At 36.2% G+C, this 21,755-nt stretch overlaps 1 protein-coding gene across 1 annotated transcript in view; it reads left to right on the forward strand.

Moving 5' to 3' along the window:
• LOC140237165 (angiopoietin-1 receptor-like) overlaps nt 1-21,755 on the forward strand; it is a 33,458-nt gene that overhangs the window by 7,859 nt on the left and 3,844 nt on the right. The window contains 5 exon segments of the mRNA XM_072317107.1: nt 15,706-15,843; nt 16,380-16,415; nt 17,135-17,368; nt 17,862-18,176; nt 19,071-19,141. Coding sequence (XP_072173208.1) covers nt 15,706-15,843; nt 16,380-16,415; nt 17,135-17,368; nt 17,862-18,176; nt 19,071-19,141 — 794 coding nt within the window.

Genomic DNA, 21,755 nt, shown 5'->3' on the forward strand with positions numbered 1-21,755 from the left:
ACACTTTTTTAACCGAAATGTACGAGCTTATTTGGTGATTTGAGAGTTTGTTTTTGATGAAAGTAGTTCATTGGAGGTACCAACAACAACATTTTTTTTTTTTTAAATTTCGTGAGGACTGCGTCCCTTTAAAGTCACGTGCAATAGTATTGCATTATAGTCAATAGTCAGGTTATCATGACGGGCGCGTCAAAATTTAAAAAAAATGCTCCAAATGACTTCAAAATCATTTTGCGTAAGTTTCAAGCCATTTTGAGCATTTCAAAATTCTGCGCGCGCGCACGTTCGCGCGCTCGTCATACGCTTGCATATAGGCGCATACGTAAGGCAAAAATCATATATATATATATATATATATATATATAAATATATATATATTTTTTTTTTTTGGTTGCTTGGAATCGCTTTGTAATATCCTTGAGCACGTATTTGTCAGGTTCGAGGTCAATCCGAGTCAACATGACGTCATAAGGACGCGTCAAAGTTATTATTCTGTGCGCGTCAATGGGACCATTTTAAATCTGACTTAACTCGTCTTTACATATTCTGAAAGCTGATGAGTTGTAGATGTCATCTGATGGGTCGTTGAGACTGACAAAATGCTTCAAAGTTACGAAATTCTAGTATGTAATAAAAAACATGAAAAATTTAAATGACGTCATCAAATATATTTGCATATATTCAAATACATTTCATTTATCCTTTACTAATTTTTACCCAGATTTCGGTATGTTGTCGCTTACAGTATTGTCTATGAAGTTATGAGTACAGTTTTTGAAAAATGACGTCATCACTGTGAAAAAATCGATTACATTTAATCATGCTAAATTTGACCATTTCACGTGTTATCTCTAAGGGAGTCCATTTTTTTTTTCGAAATGAAAATTGACATGACTTCATTCAATGAGCAGTAGGTCATTAATCCTTGTACGGTTTTCTCCCAGCTTTTAGTATGTTGTAGCTGACACAATAGGCTATCGGAAATGTGCTTTACGTGTTTTGACTGGATGACGGGATCATGTCTAAAAATATGGTTAAAATTGATACTTCGGCTTCGATTGAATGAGCTGTTGATCGATTTGTATCGTGTAGCTGGTATAGCTTGAGAATGTGAGGCGCTGTCACCCCCAAATTTTCTAGACTGGTAGACTACGTCACATGCATTTTATAAAATAACAAATTTTTGATCAGACGCCAACTTGCGATATGTAAATTAGGGTTAAAGTCAAAAATACTTTAGTCTGTGTATATATTTTAAAAAGCATATGCTCTATCGCCACCATATTTTGCACACAATCAAACCATGATACTCGGATCATTTTATAAAATAACGACTTCTTGGTCAGCTGCAATCTTGGCTGGGTAAACTGGGGTCAAAGGTCAACCATGCTTATTTCTGTATTGGAGAATAATTAGCATGCCACTGTGGAAATATATGCTCTATGCCCGCCATATTTTGGACACATGTAGACCATGTTACCTGGATCATTTCATAAATGGCGATGTCTTCATCAGACGCCATCTTGAATACGTAAATTAGGGTCAAATCTAAATTTCTTAAATCTCTTTAATCAGTATCAGGGAAAGTACTAGTATATGGTCTATTGCTCCCATACTTTGCACACGTATAGACAATGCTACTTGGATCATTCTATAACAAAAAGACCTCTTAGTCAAATGGAATTTTGGCCATGCAAATTGTTTTCTGTATTGTAGAATACACAATGTGTATTAGTGTGTGTCTTAGGAAATACATGACCTCCCCCATATTATGAACACAAGAATGTGAAGTATGGTACCCTGATCATGTCATAAGATAGCGACGTCTTGATCAGACGCCATTTTCAATATGCAAATTAGGGTCAAAATGAAGAATACTTATTACTGTATAACCGTAAATACACACCCTGTTGCTCAAAATATTTGCACACATTTAGACCAGATAAATTGATTATTTTTCAAGATGACGACTTCTTGATAACAATTCTGTAGTATCGTTAGTCCGAGTCCCTTTGATTTGTGCTTTTTGCGGCGTATCACCTAACTCGTCCCAGCGACGAGTTCAAGTCCAGTTTTAGTTTTTTGTACAACAATAGACAGATGGTCTTAACCATTTGCAGTTAATCACAAACGTGTTAAAATGATTTATTACATCTTACAAAGCCGAGACAAATGGTTAGCCGCGTCCTTTTAATCTGAGAAGAGAGAGGTACTTTGGGAAAAGCACAAGTATAAAACGTTTGTACAAGTGTCTTGGAAATCGAAACTGTCGTAATCATAATGCTCTAAAGGGTGTGGTCCTAGACAAGTACAAACACACACACACACACACACACACACACATATATATATATATATATATGCACACACATTATTTTATGTGTATAATGTGTATATACATGTATGCATGTGGTATATTCTATGTGTAAACATTCATAATTATATATATTATATATATATATATATGGGTGAAAACGTTGAACGATGTACAATTGGGCAAATCAGGGGTCAAAATTAAAACATGTGACTCATTGATATAGATACATCTCAGTGAAATGTCATTATTGTCAGCTTTCTTGCAAACCTAATTATACTGGGATATCTCCAAGGGTGTTGTTTTTATTCAAGGTTAAATAGAACTGTGACATAATGGCGAACGTCTCTGACTAAAATAAACATCGTTTTAGTGAAAATTCAAATGAAGGGTGAAAAAACATTCAAATGAAGATAGTTTAATCTTGTTCATACTTTCGAAGACTGTGTTAATTTGTTCCTAAAATATTGTTTACCTCCTGTGAAGTTTACAAAAGCTAATACACATGGAAGTTGAAGAAAAAGCGGAGTTTTTGTCATTTAAGCAGAGATTTTCATATTCTTATCTTCACTTTCATCTCAGTTGAACAAAACATGTAGCAGGGGTCTCATTCGTTTAAATGTTAATGTTCAGTAGATACTAATAATGAATTTGGTGCATTTCGTTTGATCAAATCACCATAAAAGCCCTATACAGACGCTGGAAGTAAGCCATGTTTTGATCAGAGACGTTCTGGTTTCACTCGTAGACGTTCCTCAGACATAGGCAATACAAATGATGTCCTTTGATCCATATTTAAGAGTTTTGTGAGCAAACAACATTTTCCTTTATTAAACACATGTTAATCTTTTGTCAACAATTCAGAATGGTAATTTCAACTTGAATTATTTTTCATACTAACTGATTGTAACTACGAATCTCCAAATTGTAAGAGGAATTTCGATTTCTGCACCAAAAATCAAAAACAAGCCTGTTCTTGATATATTATTCAGGTCTTACAACACCTTTTAATGACAGACAACAAAATTACATGAAAAATTTGCAATTTCAACTACATTACCTAATTACTCATTTATATCAGAGACATTTGCTTTTCCATCAGGGACGTTTCGGCTGTAAGTTATCACTAAAATTAAACATCAAACTCCCTATTTTAAAAGATGCTCACAACTGGACATTCCACATTGATTGAGAAATCATTTACCTAGGCCTAAATGTCGAGAATTGTTTTTGTTTATGATGACCACTACTTTGCATTTTACCTTCAGGTGTATTATGCAGGTGTGCCCACACGCTATCAATTTTGTATATGTTTGCTTTCAATTGTAGTCCAAATCTATAACAAAGGTAAACACAAATTTATTGATACTAATTTAATTTGACCCCTTAGTCTAAAATATGATTGTATGAGTATAAGCCAGTTTGGATTTTCATTAGGGACCGTACCTGGGCCACTGTTATGATGTCGTCTCAGAAAGCTGTAATTAACCTTTGGTTATCCTAGAAGCATCAAATTTCGCTGCGCTTTTTTTTTTCATACTATGGCAGATATAAATCGTAAACAATGTAATGCACTTGCCACAACACCAAACTCAAAAGAATATCGACAGTATGGTATAGCAACTGTTTGTTGACCAAAAGTGAACTGAAAACCTCTTTCAAGAGGTTGACAATGATAACATAACAATATCAAATTTTATCTGTCACATCGTTAGGGGATTATTAATCCTTCTTCCTTCAACTCAAAGGCGATGCATTATAGTGTTCATAGTGGAAACTAGGTAAGGGACATTCTTAATAGACGTTTTCTTGTTTCATCACAGACGTTAGTATTTTTCCTTTTCTCATGTATTTGGCTTACAAACCTCAAAAATATCACTAGAATATTTCACCTTACTTCCAAAGGAAAAAGCTTCATTAAAGGGGAAATTCAGCCCAAATGTATAAAGTTATTCGCTGATAAGAAAGAAAATCATACGGGCTCCACAAAAATGAGAAGGTTGTGACATTTTGAAGTTTCGCTAGTTCTTCAGTAAACAGTTTTTGAATGGTCATTATGAATCTGCAAATGGCAAAATGAGCATGTCATCCCCTCACAACTTGCCATAACATTTGAACATAATATTTTGAAATTTCCAGTTTTTCATTCAAACATAATTATGCCCCAGGCTTAAATCCGGGTATATATGTAACTGATCACTATTCCGAAGGTAATCAACCAGGAATGGCATTATGTTTCAGATTTCAATGCCAGAAACATTAAATTTTCGTTATTTTTTGTACACGATCAATGGAAAATGGAGAGGTTATGACATGGTTAGCTCACTCATTTGCATATTCTTATCCACTGTTCAAAAACCTTATTTGCAGAAATTGGCAAAAATTCAAAAAGGCAGTTAAGTAAGGGTGCAATTAAACATAATTAAGGGTTCAAGTGTGTCCTGCCATTGTTTCAAATTGGGTGCAAATTATTTGAACCTTTACTTCTTAGCGTATAAGCCTCAAATTTCACAGGCTCAAAAGCAAATGTAGTGACGTGCATTAAAAACGGAGTCGGCATTATAACATTGAACTGAATTTCTCCTTTATTTGGTATTCAATGTCCTCAATCAGTGCATAGTATCGACTGTGTCGCTTGCGACACCTGAAACCGGGGTTGGGAAAGTCATTATTGTGTAAACAGATGGCACCTCAAAGATATCCGTCCGGTCTTGCCAGTACCACGGCCGTGGTCTGGAACGCTCCATGAACATGACTGAGACTAAAAATCCTAAACAGGATATTAGGAGTGTTTACAATTCATCCGGTCTTCCCATCTTGCTGTAAGAAAAAAAAAAATAGAGTAAAAATGATATTAAAGTTAACTTGCCATGCACTGGAGCAATGTACGCACAAAATGAACGTCTCTGATCAAAATTATAAAATCAACATTGTTTTTAGATTGCGCAAATTACCTAGAACAATGTATGTATACGAGGGCCATCTACTGTGGAATAATGAAAGATCTACTCCAAATTGTAGTAGTTGAAAATATGTGAAACGTCCCGTATAACGTCTCTGACGTAAACATCTTTGCTTATCAGTACTTAATGGGTTTGATTTTTACAAGATATTAGCATTATATTTGGATTGAGGAACCTATGTGCTTCAAACGCGGGCAGCAATTCGCCATGATGGGTCATTAATATTGGTTTGAGAACAGATCTTATTTGTTCAGAGAACGTCCCTGACCTAAACCTGTTTTTCTTACATTTCTGCTTCTCTCACAAAAAATACGTAATTCAAAGTGACTACTACATCATAATTATAGACTACTGACCTATTACTAGTCATAAAACACAGTTTCTGTCCAGGCAATGTGTTTACACTTGCTCAATCAACAGAAAACCTTAAATTTGAAACTCTTCTACATATTTTCAACATCTTTCAGGAAGCTTCATTTTTCTTAATATAAGGGACATTCTTAATAGACGTTTTCTTGTTTCATCACAGACGTTAGTATTTTTCCTTTTCTCATGTATTTGGCTTACATACCTCAAAAATATCACTAGAATATTTCACCTTACTTCCAAAGGAAAAAGCTTCATTAAAGGGGAAATTCAGCCCAAATGTATAAAGTTATTCGCTGATAAGAAAGAAAATCATACGGGCTCCACAAAAATGAGAAGGTTGTGACATTTTGAAGTTTCGCTAGTTCTTCAGTAAACAGTTTTTGAATGGTCATTATGAATCTGCAAATGGCAAAATGAGCATGTCATCCCCTCACAACTTGCCATAACATTTGAACATAATATTTTGAAATTTCCAGTTTTTCATTCAAACATAATTATGCCCCAGGCTTAAATCCGGGTATATATGTAACTGATCACTATTCCGAAGGTAATCAACCAGGAATAGCATTATGTTTCAGATTTCAATGCCAGAAACATTAAATTTTCGTTATTTTTTGTACACGATCAATGGAAAATGGAGAGGTTATGACATGGTTAGCTCACTCATTTGCATATTCTTATCCACTGTTCAAAAACCTTATTTGCAGAAATTGGCAAAAATTCAAAAAGGCAGTTAAGTAAGGGTGCAATTAAACATAATTAAGGGTTCAAGTGTGTCCTGCCATTGTTTCAAATTGGGTGCAAATTATTTGAACCTTTACTTCTTAGCGTATAAGCCTCAAATTTCACAGGCTCAAAAGCAAATGTAGTGACGTGCATTAAAAACGGACTCGGCATTATAACATTGAACTGAATTTCTCCTTTATTTGGTATTCAATGTCCTCAATCAGTGCATAGTATCGACTGTGTCGCTTGCGACACCTGAAACCGGGGTTGGGAAAGTCATTATTGTGTAAACAGATGGCACCTCAAAGATATCCGTCCGGTCTTGCCAGTACCACGGCCGTGGTCTGGAACGCTCCATGAACATGACTGAGACTAAAAATCCTAAACAGGATATTAGGAGTGTTTACAATTCATCCGGTCTTCCCATCTTGCTGTAAGAAAAAAAAATAGAGTAAAAATGATATTAAAGTTAACTTGCCATGCACTGGAGCAATGTACGCACAAAATGAACGTCTCTGATCAAAATTATAAAATCAACATTGTTTTTAGATTGCGCAAATTACCTAGAACAATGTATGTATACGAGGGCCATCTACTGTGGAATAATGAAAGATCTACTCCAAATTGTAGTAGTCGAAAATATGTGAAACGTCCCGTATAACGTCTCTGACGTAAACATCTTTGCTTATCAGTACTTAATGGGTTTGATTTTTACAAGATATTAGCATTATATTTGGATTGAGGAACCTATGTGCTTCAAACGTGGGCAGCAATTCGCCATGATGGGTCATTAATATTGGTTTGAGAACAGATCTTATTTGTTCAGAGAACGTCCCTGACCTAAACCTGTTTTTCTTACATTTCTGCTTCTCTCACAAAAAATACGTAATTCAAAGTGACTACTACATTATAATTATAGACTACTGACCTATTACTAGTCATAAAACACAGTTTCTGTCCAGGCAATGTGTTTACACTTGCTCAATCAACAGAAAACCTTAAATTTGAAACTCTTCTACATATTTTCAACATCTTTCAGGAAGCTTCATTTTTCTTAATATAAGGGACATTCTTAATAGACGTTTTCTTGTTTCATCACAGACGTTAGTATTTTTCCTTTTCTCATGTATTTGGCTTACATACCTCAAAAATATCACTAGAATATTTCACCTTACTTCCAAAGGAAAAAGCTTCATTAAAGGGGAAATTCAGCCCAAATGTATAAAGTTATTCGCTGATAAGAAAGAAAATCATACGGGCTCCACAAAAATGAGAAGGTTGTGACATTTTGAAGTTTCGCTAGTTCTTCAGTAAACAGTTTTTGAATGGTCATTATGAATCTGCAAATGGCAAAATGAGCATGTCATCCCCTCACAACTTGCCATAACATTTGAACATAATATTTTGAAATTTCCAGTTTTTCATTCAAACATAATTATGCCCCAGGCTTAAATCCGGGTATATATGTAACTGATCACTATTCCGAAGGTAATCAACCAGGAATAGCATTATGTTTCAGATTTCAATGCCAGAAACATTAAATTTTCGTTATTTTTTGTACACGATCAATGGAAAATGGAGAGGTTATGACATGGTTAGCTCACTCATTTGCATATTCTTATCCACTGTTCAAAAACCTTATTTGCAGAAATTGGCAAAAATTCAAAAAGGCAGTTAAGTAAGGGTGCAATTAAACATAATTAAGGGTTCAAGTGTGTCCTGCCATTGTTTCAAATTGGGTGCAAATTATTTGAACCTTTACTTCTTAGCGTATAAGCCTCAAATTTCACAGGCTCAAAAGCAAATGTAGTGACGTGCATTAAAAACGGAGTCGGCATTATAACATTGAACTGAATTTCTCCTTTATTTGGTATTCAATGTCCTCAATCAGTGCATAGTATCGACTGTGTCGCTTGCGACACCTGAAACCGGGGTTGGGAAAGTCATTATTGTGTAAACAGATGGCACCTCAAAGATATCCGTCCGGTCTTGCCAGTACCACGGCCGTGGTCTGGAACGCTCCATGAACATGACTGAGACTAAAAATCCTAAACAGGATATTAGGAGTGTTTACAATCCATCCGGTCTTCCCATCTTGCTGTAAGAAAAAAAAATAGAGTAAAAATGATATTAAAGTTAACTTGCCATGCACTGGAGCAATGTACGCACAAAATGAACGTCTCTGATCAAAATTATAAAATCAACATTGTTTTTAGATTGCGCAAATTACCTAGAACAATGTATGTATACGAGGGCCATCTACTGTGGAATAATGAAAGATCTACTCCAAATTGTAGTAGTCGAAAATATGTGAAACGTCCCGTATAACGTCTCTGACGTAAACATCTTTGCTTATCAGTACTTAATGGGTTTGATTTTTACAAGATATTAGCATTATATTTGGATTGAGGAACCTATGTGCTTCAAACGTGGGCAGCAATTCGCCATGATGGGTCATTAATATTGGTTTGAGAACAGATCTTATTTGTTCAGAGAACGTCCCTGACCTAAACCTGTTTTTCTTACATTTCTGCTTCTCTCACAAAAAATACGTAATTCAAAGTGACTACTACATTATAATTATAGACTACTGACCTATTACTAGTCATAAAACACAGTTTCTGTCCAGGCAATGTGTTTACACTTGCTCAATCAACAGAAAACCTTAAATTTGAAACTCTTCTACATATTTTCAACATCTTTCAGGAAGCTTCATTTTTCTTAATATAAGGGACATTCTTAATAGACGTTTTCTTGTTTCATCACAGACGTTAGTATTTTTCCTTTTCTCATGTATTTGGCTTACATACCTCAAAAATATCACTAGAATATTTCACCTTACTTCCAAAGGAAAAAGCTTCATTAAAGGGGAAATTCAGCCCAAATGTATAAAGTTATTCGCTGATAAGAAAGAAAATCATACGGGCTCCACAAAAATGAGAAGGTTGTGACATTTTGAAGTTTCGCTAGTTCTTCAGTAAACAGTTTTTGAATGGTCATTATGAATCTGCAAATGGCAAAATGAGCATGTCATCCCCTCACAACTTGCCATAACATTTGAACATAATATTTTGAAATTTCCAGTTTTTCATTCAAACATAATTATGCCCCAGGCTTAAATCCGGGTATATATGTAACTGATCACTATTCCGAAGGTAATCAACCAGGAATAGCATTATGTTTCAGATTTCAATGCCAGAAACATTAAATTTTCGTTATTTTTTGTACACGATCAATGGAAAATGGAGAGGTTATGACATGGTTAGCTCACTCATTTGCATATTCTTATCCACTGTTCAAAAACCTTATTTGCAGAAATTGGCAAAAATTCAAAAAGGCAGTTAAGTAAGGGTGCAATTAAACATAATTAAGGGTTCAAGTGTGTCCTGCCATTGTTTCAAATTGGGTGCAAATTATTTGAACCTTTACTTCTTAGCGTATAAGCCTCAAATTTCACAGGCTCAAAAGCAAATGTAGTGACGTGCATTAAAAACGGAGTCGGCATTATAACATTGAACTGAATTTCTCCTTTATTTGGTATTCAATGTCCTCAATCAGTGCATAGTATCGACTGTGTCGCTTGCGACACCTGAAACCGGGGTTGGGAAAGTCATTATTGTGTAAACAGATGGCACCTCAAAGATATCCGTCCGGTCTTGCCAGTACCACGGCCGTGGTCTGGAACGCTCCATGAACATGACTGAGACTAAAAATCCTAAACAGGATATTAGGAGTGTTTACAATCCATCCGGTCTTCCCATCTTGCTGTAAGAAAAAAAAATAGAGTAAAAATGATATTAAAGTTAACTTGCCATGCACTGGAGCAATGTACGCACAAAATGAACGTCTCTGATCAAAATTATAAAATCAACATTGTTTTTAGATTGCGCAAATTACCTAGAACAATGTATGTATACGAGGGCCATCTACTGTGGAATAATGAAAGATCTACTCCAAATTGTAGTAGTCGAAAATATGTGAAACGTCCCGTATAACGTCTCTGACGTAAACATCTTTGCTTATCAGTACTTAATGGGTTTGATTTTTACAAGATATTAGCATTATATTTGGATTGAGGAACCTATGTGCTTCAAACGTGGGCAGCAATTCGCCATGATGGGTCATTAATATTGGTTTGAGAACAGATCTTATTTGTTCAGAGAACGTCCCTGACCTAAACCTGTTTTTCTTACATTTCTGCTTCTCTCACAAAAAATACGTAATTCAAAGTGACTACTACATTATAATTATAGACTACTGACCTATTACTAGTCATAAAACACAGTTTCTGTCCAGGCAATGTGTTTACACTTGCTCAATCAACAGAAAACCTTAAATTTGAAACTCTTCTACATATTTTCAACATCTTTCAGGAAGCTTCATTTTTCTTAATATAAGGGACATTCTTAATAGACGTTTTCTTGTTTCATCACAGACGTTAGTATTTTTCCTTTTCTCATGTATTTGGCTTACATACCTCAAAAATATCACTAGAATATTTCACCTTACTTCCAAAGGAAAAAGCTTCATTAAAGGGGAAATTCAGCCCAAATGTATAAAGTTATTCGCTGATAAGAAAGAAAATCATACGGGCTCCACAAAAATGAGAAGGTTGTGACATTTTGAAGTTTCGCTAGTTCTTCAGTAAACAGTTTTTGAATGGTCATTATGAATCTGCAAATGGCAAAATGAGCATGTCATCCCCTCACAACTTGCCATAACATTTGAACATAATATTTTGAAATTTCCAGTTTTTCATTCAAACATAATTATGCCCCAGGCTTAAATCCGGGTATATATGTAACTGATCACTATTCCGAAGGTAATCAACCAGGAATAGCATTATGTTTCAGATTTCAATGCCAGAAACATTAAATTTTCGTTATTTTTTGTACACGATCAATGGAAAATGGAGAGGTTATGACATGGTTAGCTCACTCATTTGCATATTCTTATCCACTGTTCAAAAACCTTATTTGCAGAAATTGGCAAAAATTCAAAAAGGCAGTTAAGTAAGGGTGCAATTAAACATAATTAAGGGTTCAAGTGTGTCCTGCCATTGTTTCAAATTGGGTGCAAATTATTTGAACCTTTACTTCTTAGCGTATAAGCCTCAAATTTCACAGGCTCAAAAGCAAATGTAGTGACGTGCATTAAAAACGGAGTCGGCATTATAACATTGAACTGAATTTCTCCTTTATTTGGTATTCAATGTCCTCAATCAGTGCATAGTATCGACTGTGTCGCTTGCAACACCTGAAACCGGGGTTGGGAAAGTCATTATTGTGTAAACAGATGGCACCTCAAAGATATCCGTCCGGTCTTGCCAGTACCACGGCCGTGGTCTGGAACGCTCCATGAACATGACTGAGACTAAAAATCCTAAACAGGATATTAGGAGTGTTTACAATCCATCCGGTCTTCCCATCTTGCTGTAAGAAAAACAAATAGAGTAAAAATGATATTAAAGTTAACTTGCCATGCACTGGAGCAATGTACGCACAAAATGAACGTCTCTGATCAAAATTATAAAATCAACATTGTTTTTAGATTGCGCAAATTACCTAGAACAATGTATGTATACGAGGGCCATCTACTGTGGAATAATGAAAGATCTACTCCAAATTGTAGTAGTCGAAAATATGTGAAACGTCCCGTATAACGTCTCTGACGTAAACATCTTTGCTTATCAGTACTTAATGGGTTTGATTTTTACAAGATATTAGCATTATATTTGGATTGAGGAACCTATGTGCTTCAAACGTGGGCAGCAATTCGCCATGATGGGTCATTAATATTGGTTTGAGAACAGATCTTATTTGTTCAGAGAACGTCCCTGACCTAAACCTGTTTTTCTTACATTTCTGCTTCTCTCACAAAAAATACGTAATTCAAAGTGACTACTACATTATAATTATAGACTACTGACCTATTACTAGTCATAAAACACAGTTTCTGTCCAGGCAATGTGTTTACACTTGCTCAATCAACAGAAAACCTTAAATTTGAAACTCTTCTACATATTTTCAACATCTTTCAGGAAGCTTCATTTTTCTTAATATAAGGGACATTCTTAATAGACGTTTTCTTGTTTCATCACAGACGTTAGTATTTTTCCTTTTCTCATGTATTTGGCTTACAAACCTCAAAAATATCACTAGAATATTTCACCTTACTTCCAAAGGAAAAAGCTTCATTAAAGGGGAAATTCAGCCCAAATGTATAAAGTTATTCGCTGATAAGAAAGAAAATCATACGGGCTCCACAAAAATGAGAAGGTTGTGACATTTTGAAGTTTCGCTAGTTCTTCAGTAAACAGTTTTTGAATGGTCATTATGAATCTGCAAATGGCAAAATGAGCATGTCATCCCCTCACAACTTGCCATAACATTTGAACATAATATTTTGAAATTTCCAGTTTTTCATTCAAACATAATTATGCCCCAGGCTTAAATCCGGGTATATATGTAACTGATCACTATTCCGAAGGTAATCAACCAGGAATAGCATTATGTTTCAGATTTCAATGCCAGAAACATTAAATTTTCGTTATTTTTTGTACACGATCAATGGAAAATGGAGAGGTTATGACATGGTTAGCTCACTCATTTGCATATTCTTATCCACTGTTCAAAAACCTTATTTGCAGAAATTGGCAAAAATTCAAAAAGGCAGTTAAGTAAGGGTGCAATTAAACATAATTAAGGGTTCAAGTGTGTCCTGCCATTGTTTCAAATTGGGTGCAAATTATTTGAACCTTTACTTCTTAGCGTATAAGCCTCAAATTTCACAGGCTCAAAAGCAAATGTAGTGACGTGCATTAAAAACGGAGTCGGCATTATAACATTGAACTGAATTTCTCCTTTATTTGGTATTCAATGTCCTCAATCAGTGCATAGTATCGACTGTGTCGCTTGCGACACCTGAAACCGGGGTTGGGAAAGTCATTATTGTGTAAACAGATGGCACCTCAAAGATATCCGTCCGGTCTTGCCAGTACCACGGCCGTGGTCTGGAACGCTCCATGAACATGACTGAGACTAAAAATCCTAAACAGGATATTAGGAGTGTTTACAATCCATCCGGTCTTCCCATCTTGCTGTAAGAAAAAAAAATAGAGTAAAAATGATATTAAAGTTAACTTGCCATGCACTGGAGCAATGTACGCACAAAATGAACGTCTCTGATCAAAATTATAAAATCAACATTGTTTTTAGATTGCGCAAATTACCTAGAACAATGTATGTATACGAGGGCCATCTACTGTGGAATAATGAAAGATCTACTCCAAATTGTAGTAGTCGAAAATATGTGAAACGTCCCGTATAACGTCTCTGACGTAAACATCTTTGCTTATCAGTACTTAATGGGTTTGATTTTTACAAGATATTAGCATTATATTTGGATTGAGGAACCTATGTGCTTCAAACGTGGGCAGCAATTCGCCATGATGGGTCATTAATATTGGTTTGAGAACAGATCTTATTTGTTCAGAGAACGTCCCTGACCTAAACCTGTTTTTCTTACATTTCTGCTTCTCTCACAAAAAATACGTAATTCAAAGTGACTACTACATTATAATTATAGACTACTGACCTATTACTAGTCATAAAACACAGTTTCTGTCCAGGCAATGTGTTTACACTTGCTCAATCAACAGAAAACCTTAAATTTGAAACTCTTCTACATATTTTCAACATCTTTCAGGAAGCTTCATTTTTCTTAATATTATAACACGCCCGTGTAAACTTTGTTCTTCTTGTTCCTATAATACTATCCGCACCCATCCAGACCTTATTTTACTTTAATGTTCTCATAATTTGTAGAATGGATGTCTTTATTTCATGAAACAGTAATTATCAGAGACGTTTTTCATTTTGCTCAGAGACGTGCGGTCTTTGATCTTCATGTAGAATCTTACATATTTACTGTCTATCCTTCTTTAATTTATTTCTAATCCAAAGGTTAAAATACATAATTTCACAGATAATACTAATTGGCAAATCTACGGAATGATAACTGTTATAAATCGGCACAAACACCAGGAAAGTTTTTGTTATTACTCACATTTTTAGGATTTGTGGGCATTTCCGTTGTTGAATTATGCCGACTCGATTCCAGGATGGCGCGTCAGTGCGTAATATAAGCGCGCAAATAAAGTATCACGCGGTGTGTGTCAGATGAGGGAATATCCCTTTAGAGATTTTCAATCAGAGACATTCGCTTTGATCAGAGACGTTTGCCAATTTGGATTTTCAACCAGAACTCATTTTTATGGACAGTATGTTGCTCTTGTTGCCAATCATCATAATCGCCTGGCTCACACTGACGTACTGATCACCAGTTTTTATCTCAAGCATAATCAACTTTCATTAATGACACCATTAACCAATCGAACATCTCTGATGGTTATTCAGTATAATTTTCTTTAATGAGCTACCACGCGATTATTTTATACAGCTCACTCACAAATTTTGATGGAATGGTAGTATGGATAAGACGCTAAATAAATATGGCCTTACATGTTTTCATATTTATCCTGGAGTTTTTGCGTCAAGGAAAAGATAATTCATTCAGAGACGTTCTTTTTCAGACATGAGTGAATTCAAAAGTTCCTGATAAGATAAATAATAAACACGTTCATGGCAGAAGTACTTGATTAAATAGTTGGAGTATGTGGGCTTACTCACAAGGAAAAACAAAGCTGTAGAATTGGATAAGAACAAAAATTGGGACGTCTGATTCTGGTATTTTTTCATAAAATATGTATTTTTGTCAATTTTTTCAGCTTTAGGGCATTATTTTTTAAGGAAATGCGGTAACAACGATACAATGTGTATATTTTCTGAAAGGCACAACCCTCCCCTACCAAATGATACATAAAACTATGAAAAACACCCACAGGTGACAATTTTACAAGGGTTTGAATGTCGCAAAGCCCGAAAATGGCCAATTGTACATCGTTCAACGTTTTCACCCATATATATATATATATATATATATATATATATATATTCAAAAACACTCTTTATATGCAAATATGTGTTAAATATTACATCTACTGATTGATTAGTATATTACCACAACGATATTGGTGAACTTTCCAAAGAATGAGACGTCTTTCTGCAACATTTCAATCATTAATTGTGGGTTCGTGAAAGCAAACCAGAGGAAAAGAGTGTAAAAGGTATGCAAAACATTGAATATGACACATTCAAAATAAAAAATTAAAATCATAATCTCTGATACTTTCGGAAGTGACATTGAAGAAGTGATTCAATTATGCAAATATAGATCAAGAAGTTCAGTGGTGTACCCGTGTCGTTAAATTAGAGTGTGGTATCAATGAGTTTGGAGCCAGCTGTACCCAAACCTGTCACTGTGTGTCGGGCGAATGTGATTCATATACTGGAGCTTGCACAGGGAGTTCAACTGAGTGTCAGCCGGGATGGACAGGCCCAAACTGTCAAGGTAAGGATTGCTGTTTTATCATGTAGAAGTCTATTTCCTAAAACGGGATGCCGCGCTTACGCTTTGTATAGCTTGATGATTTTTATTCCTCTTGTAAGAAGACTTACACGTCCAACATGAGTGGGATACAACGGAAGTATTAAGATCTTGAATCTGAGGAATTTGACTACTGAGGTTTACCAGGTTGAGGTTAAAGGCTTACATTAAGAAAAAAAAAAAACCTTTCCCTCGGTATTTTTTTACAAGTCTCCGAAGATGACGGGAAAATGTTACTGTCAAGAGTTGGACCTATTCAGTATTTATTTTCATGAAGATATACTCATATTAGTTTAGAATATGCTCTCATCCTACGAATTGATTCGTTTGAAGTAGGCCTATATCCGACCCGTAAACGTATTATTCTCCAGTATCCGACAATGCATTAAACGAAATAGTACTTTACGATAGTATATCTCTGTCTCAACTACCTTTGTATTGTTTTAATCCTGCACCTTTTTAACTTGTGTAATCTTTTTCTCGTATGTCACCAAATGAAGAATGCATCGTGGGAAAATATGGACCATATTGTACAGGTAGACTAGTATATTTGGGTATCTTTCAAATCATTTGTAAATTTTCAAACTACGTGGTTTCGAATATAAATATAGTTTTAGTTCGTTATTTTGTCGTTACCCTTTGTTTTATTTTTACTCGAATAATGACTGATTAAACAAGCCGGATGCCTCCCTTTATGCCATAACTTTGATACCAAAATGACCAGGACTAGATGTAAAAACGCATTAAGAATATTGGGTGTATACCTCACCAATGCTTTGGACTGTGCATGTTCATTTAATAATATGAACCCTTTAGAGAGATTCTCATAATTGACTATAATTACCAGGGAGCTGCCACCTCCCGACAATTACTCCCAGTTTATTGTATCGAGGAGGAAGATTAACCTGTATTTGTTCAGGAGCACCTATCCAAGCAGAACCAACTAAGGTACATGCATGATGACATGTAATCATGATTTGACATTCTCCTTCGGTTGAATCATTATCCACAACAGAATTAGATACTAAGTAGCTTCACGTTTTTCTACATCATTGTGTAATGTTGTTGTGATGGAGTTAAAAAGACACAAATGAATGGCAAAGCGATTCATTTTCACCAGTTGCTACCGTACACTTCTTGAATAGAAATATTCCCATGTGATAAATTCAGTTTTGTTTTGTTTTGTTTTTGGTATATACAGTATGTACAAGAAAAATACGTTTCTTGCCCCCTACCACCCACCTGTTTAATTTAGGGACTGTAACAGTCAACTACAGGAAACCAAACCAAGGGTACCCAGTAATGGTGAGCTGCTCCTCATTTGGAAGCAGTTTTTTGTCGACTGCTGATCCCATTGTGAAGCTTCAGAGAAAGCACAGTGATGAGCCATTTCATGAGACAGGCATTACATGGAGTTCTGCAAGTACCACAAATGGATACACTGCTAGCTTTATCGTAGCGGATGTCCAAGATGGGGAAAAATTTCGATGTATGATGTCAGACGTCATTACTTTCACTAGCCAAGAAATCACAGCTGACGGATTTTATGGTCAGTATTCTCAATGTATAAATGTTTACGATACGTTAATCATGAATTTATGATCTAAAATATGCTCCTGAGTTGGGAGACGACACATGATCTCAAAGAATGTCTGTATATTAGAAATAATCCTCATATATAAATGCAGTTGCTGTTAAGTTCTGTAGAAAAAAAGTTCCACTTTCAGTTTCCATGTGTCACATTTCACAACTACAAGGAGGAACTGAACATTCGGTTTCATGTTTGCATCTTAATATTTGATACTTATACCTTAACTTAATATGTCTTAAACGTAAATCTTAATTCTTCCATTGTTTGTATTGTTCCATCCTGTGTACGTGCTGTTTTTGATGTAATTTGCCTCTATAGAAATTTGAAGGAATTGAACAACAAGCTGGAAACTTACTGTCATGTTTTTACATTTCTGATAACACTATGCTAGTGTTACCACAACTGCCAAGTTACCCCGTGGTGGATACGGCCACCGACAACTCGGTAACCCTCGCCTGGGATGCCTGGAATGAAGAGACAGATGTTGGTGATCCTCCACTGTCTGGATACCAGGTGTACTACAAAGAGAAGAGCAACCCTGGTGACTTCATTCGGTTTGAGCTGAGAACAGAAAGGCTGGCACCCTCAGAAACTATCACTAATTTGACACCAGACACAGACTACCTTTTTGCTGTTTCAGCTGAGAGACCAGGTGTTGGTGGAATCGGGAATAAAATGGAGGTAGAAGGCAGGACACTCTGCTCCCGTGAGTCTAATGTAGGAAATATGGCGATGCACTGATTTAATTGGGTAAAATATTTGCCAAGTTCAAAGATCACTCTATACTTTCGGTAAATTGTCTTTTTTTTTTTTCAGCCATGAGTTCAGGCGAGTATGTCCACTGGTAGTGAAGAACTAGACAATAAAGGTAGTTGGCCTTTAAAGATTTCCGATTTTGATTATCATTTATGCCTGGGACAAAGACCACCCCTTGCACCATTCTTACTGCATTAAGCTACAAACCGATATAAAACAAAATAACATGGACCACTTTTTATGTCAACTGACATGAAATCAAATTGGGAAGGAAAAAAAAAGAAAATAAAAAGAACAAAAGAAAAAAAAAAGAAACTGCAGGACTTCCATCGTGGACGCAAGCAAACTGGATTTCATGGTGTAAGAGTAATGATGAAATACAATCTGGACTGAATATGATGCAAAAAAAAAAAGAATCATAAATAATACTACCGGTAAGAATGCAGAAGAAGGAGAGAACAGACACGTTCGTATATACGGAACAATAAGGAACATCTGAGGAGGACTTATGGTTAGATAAAGTTAAAGCTGAACATAATATTTTAGCCAGAAGAATTTTTGCCTCTTGAAGATTTAATCAGTATACTTCTACCTATCAGGACCAAATACAAAGAAAAATTCACTGAACAGGTTTTCTAAATCCCGACAACGAGATCGACCTACTGTCTTACACAAAGAGAAGTTAATTATTTTTTTTCCTGGCCAGGTTAAAAGAGATCTGCCAGGAAAGATTTGTGAAAACAGTTTAGATGAAATTACACGGAAATAAGCTCATTATTTGTATGCACTGCATTTATGAAAAAGAAATACACATTGTATCTCATATTTTTTTAACTTCCTTCAGCTCCAGAAGGCCCTTCTTCAGTAGAAGCCGTGAATAAATGTACGGCAGGGCAGATAACTGTCACGTGGCAGGTAAGGTTATTGTTTGTCCATATATGGCAAAACGTTCAGAAAAGTCGACATCTTTCTATGAATATGTAGTTAAGAATTGATACTAAAAAAGGAGATTAAAAGCCTTGAAAAGACATAACTCAATACAGATAGACTATTCTAACCCATCTTAACTATGGACAGAAAGTACACTCTCTGACGAAATTTCTTTCGGAAGTATGTAGTCTTTGAAGTTTTGGGTTATTCAAGTGCTTTATGATTTCACTCGGCATTGCTCTGCGCAACGAATGGAACAAAGAACAGGATGTTTGGTTCTAATAGCCTGTATATCAATCCGTCTATGATGGTTTCAGAATTCACCATGGAACAGGTTAGGTTAGCACACTTTCAATGCCATACAGTAGTACATTCTGTTGCGGCACAAATTGTCGCCCCCTGAAACCGGCGACAAATTATGTAGAGAGCTGACAGCAGAAATTGTCGCCTGTCCTCAAGGCATATTTAGGGGGTAATATCATTCTTGACATAGGCATTGGAATACCAAGACATAAATTACATGGCTACTTCCATGCAAAGAAGTCATGTAAAAAGTCATTCGAGGAAGTGTGTAATTTGAGTGTCCTTTTGTCTGGAGTGGGTGGATGTGGGTTGGTGGGTGGATGATGGGAGAGTGTAAGGGAAATGTGTGTGTGTATGTGGGCTCGCGTGTGTGTGTGTGTGTGTGTGCGTGCGTGAGGGATGTCTGTTTGTGTGTGAGTCCGTGTGTGTATGGTGTTATGAATCATGATAAAAACGTGGCATAAAAAATTATCATTGACCCCTGCCTGTGACCTTTGACCTTGAGGCGACCTTCCTGTTTGGTATATTGTGAACTTTGTATAACCGCCCTTCCCTCCAAGTTTGATTGAAATTGAAGCCCTGGGTACAGAGTTATTCAAGTTTTTTGTAACGTTACGGACAGACAAAAAAAACCCCGCACACACATGTATACACACACACATACACGCATACATACGCAAATACATGCATACATACATACACACTTACATACACATCCATACATACGTAACACGCGCATGCAGAGAGAGAGAGAGAGAGAGAACCACCACCACCAACACAGAGACTCCACCAAACACCAGAGACTCCAACTCTCCCGCTTTCGACTGGAGATCTCCCGCCGAAAGCCCATTTTTGCAAAATCTCCCGTTCTCCCGCTTGAGATTTGATTTCTCCCGCCCTGGCTCTGTGCCTCCCGTTGGAAAGGATTTCTTACTTATTGCCATATCGTATGTTGAAAAGTAAGCCTTAGATAGCACGAGAGAGCATCTAGAACCCTAGACTGGACCCCGGCCGCAAGGAATTTCGCGCTTCGCGCACATCAACTTGGAGTCTCCCGTTTGCTAGGGGTTTCAGGCGGGAGAATCTCCAGATCAAAAGGTGCTGGGGGTTGGAGTCTCTGAAACACGCACACACTAACCACAGGCTATGTGTACCCCTACACATACACACCACTCATAAACCCGTACAAAAAAAGACCACGATACTCATAACACGAACACACACACACACCATACACAGTACACACATACGCACTAAACACATACAAACACACAAATATCCAAATACAAGCACACACACATGTACGCACACACGCACACGTATGCACACAGACAAATAAACCACTGCCACTATACAACCATCATATGAAGAGTTTGTTTGCAAAAACCGATAAGTCCATATTTGCCAAATGGAGATATTTGCGATTAAAGGTCAAGAAAAATAAAGAGAATAATAAGAAAATTTTTGCTTCTTTTGACCATATCTTCAAAAATATAGCTTTATATGTAGTGAACAATATATCATTTAAAAGGTATTATTTTGTACTTTATGACAGAGATCGTACTTCAAAATCTTCAAAAATGGACTTATCGGTTTTTGCAAACAAACCCTTCATATATACACACAGATTCCACATATGAAACTCCAAACACACACACACAACTATGCGCACACGCATAAGCACGTCACATACGATTATACGCACGTACACACCATACACAGCACATACCATGCACCCCCCCCCCACACACACACATACACTTAACATTTACCAGTCATACAGGCCCCACCAAAGCATAACACAAGTACACCCACCCCAACCATATAATTCGTAGGGCATCTTAGCATTATCTTTTGCAGCTTGAAGACAACGACCGGCGATAATTTGTGCAGCTACGTTTCATTTTTACCTGCACAAGTTGTCGCCATTAAGGTCAAAAATTGGGAACTGCAAGAGCAGCAAAATTTGTCGCCAGGCGACGAATTGTGCAGATGCCGTCACTCCCTGCACAAATTGTCGTCCTGTGCCAGGGCGACAATTCGTGCCGCAACATACATCCTTTCTAAAATCACCAGGGTTGAAAGCGATGAGTATGTACAGAGTTTTATGTGCTCAGTGTCCGTTAATCTGGGAAAGCTTACGTCAGACTAGAGAGTATTCATGAAATACTTCAATAGAAAGACGATGTTCCATTCGTTTTATGACTCCAAATATTAAAAGTTTAGAAGTAGAATATTTCAGAAAATGCAAAAAGTTTAATTTTCATCCACTTTGAGTACTCACATAAAATCTGGT

Source organism: Diadema setosum, chromosome 13 (genome assembly GCF_964275005.1).
Source record: "Diadema setosum chromosome 13, eeDiaSeto1, whole genome shotgun sequence".
NCBI lineage: Eukaryota > Metazoa > Echinodermata > Echinoidea > Diadematoida > Diadematidae > Diadema > Diadema setosum.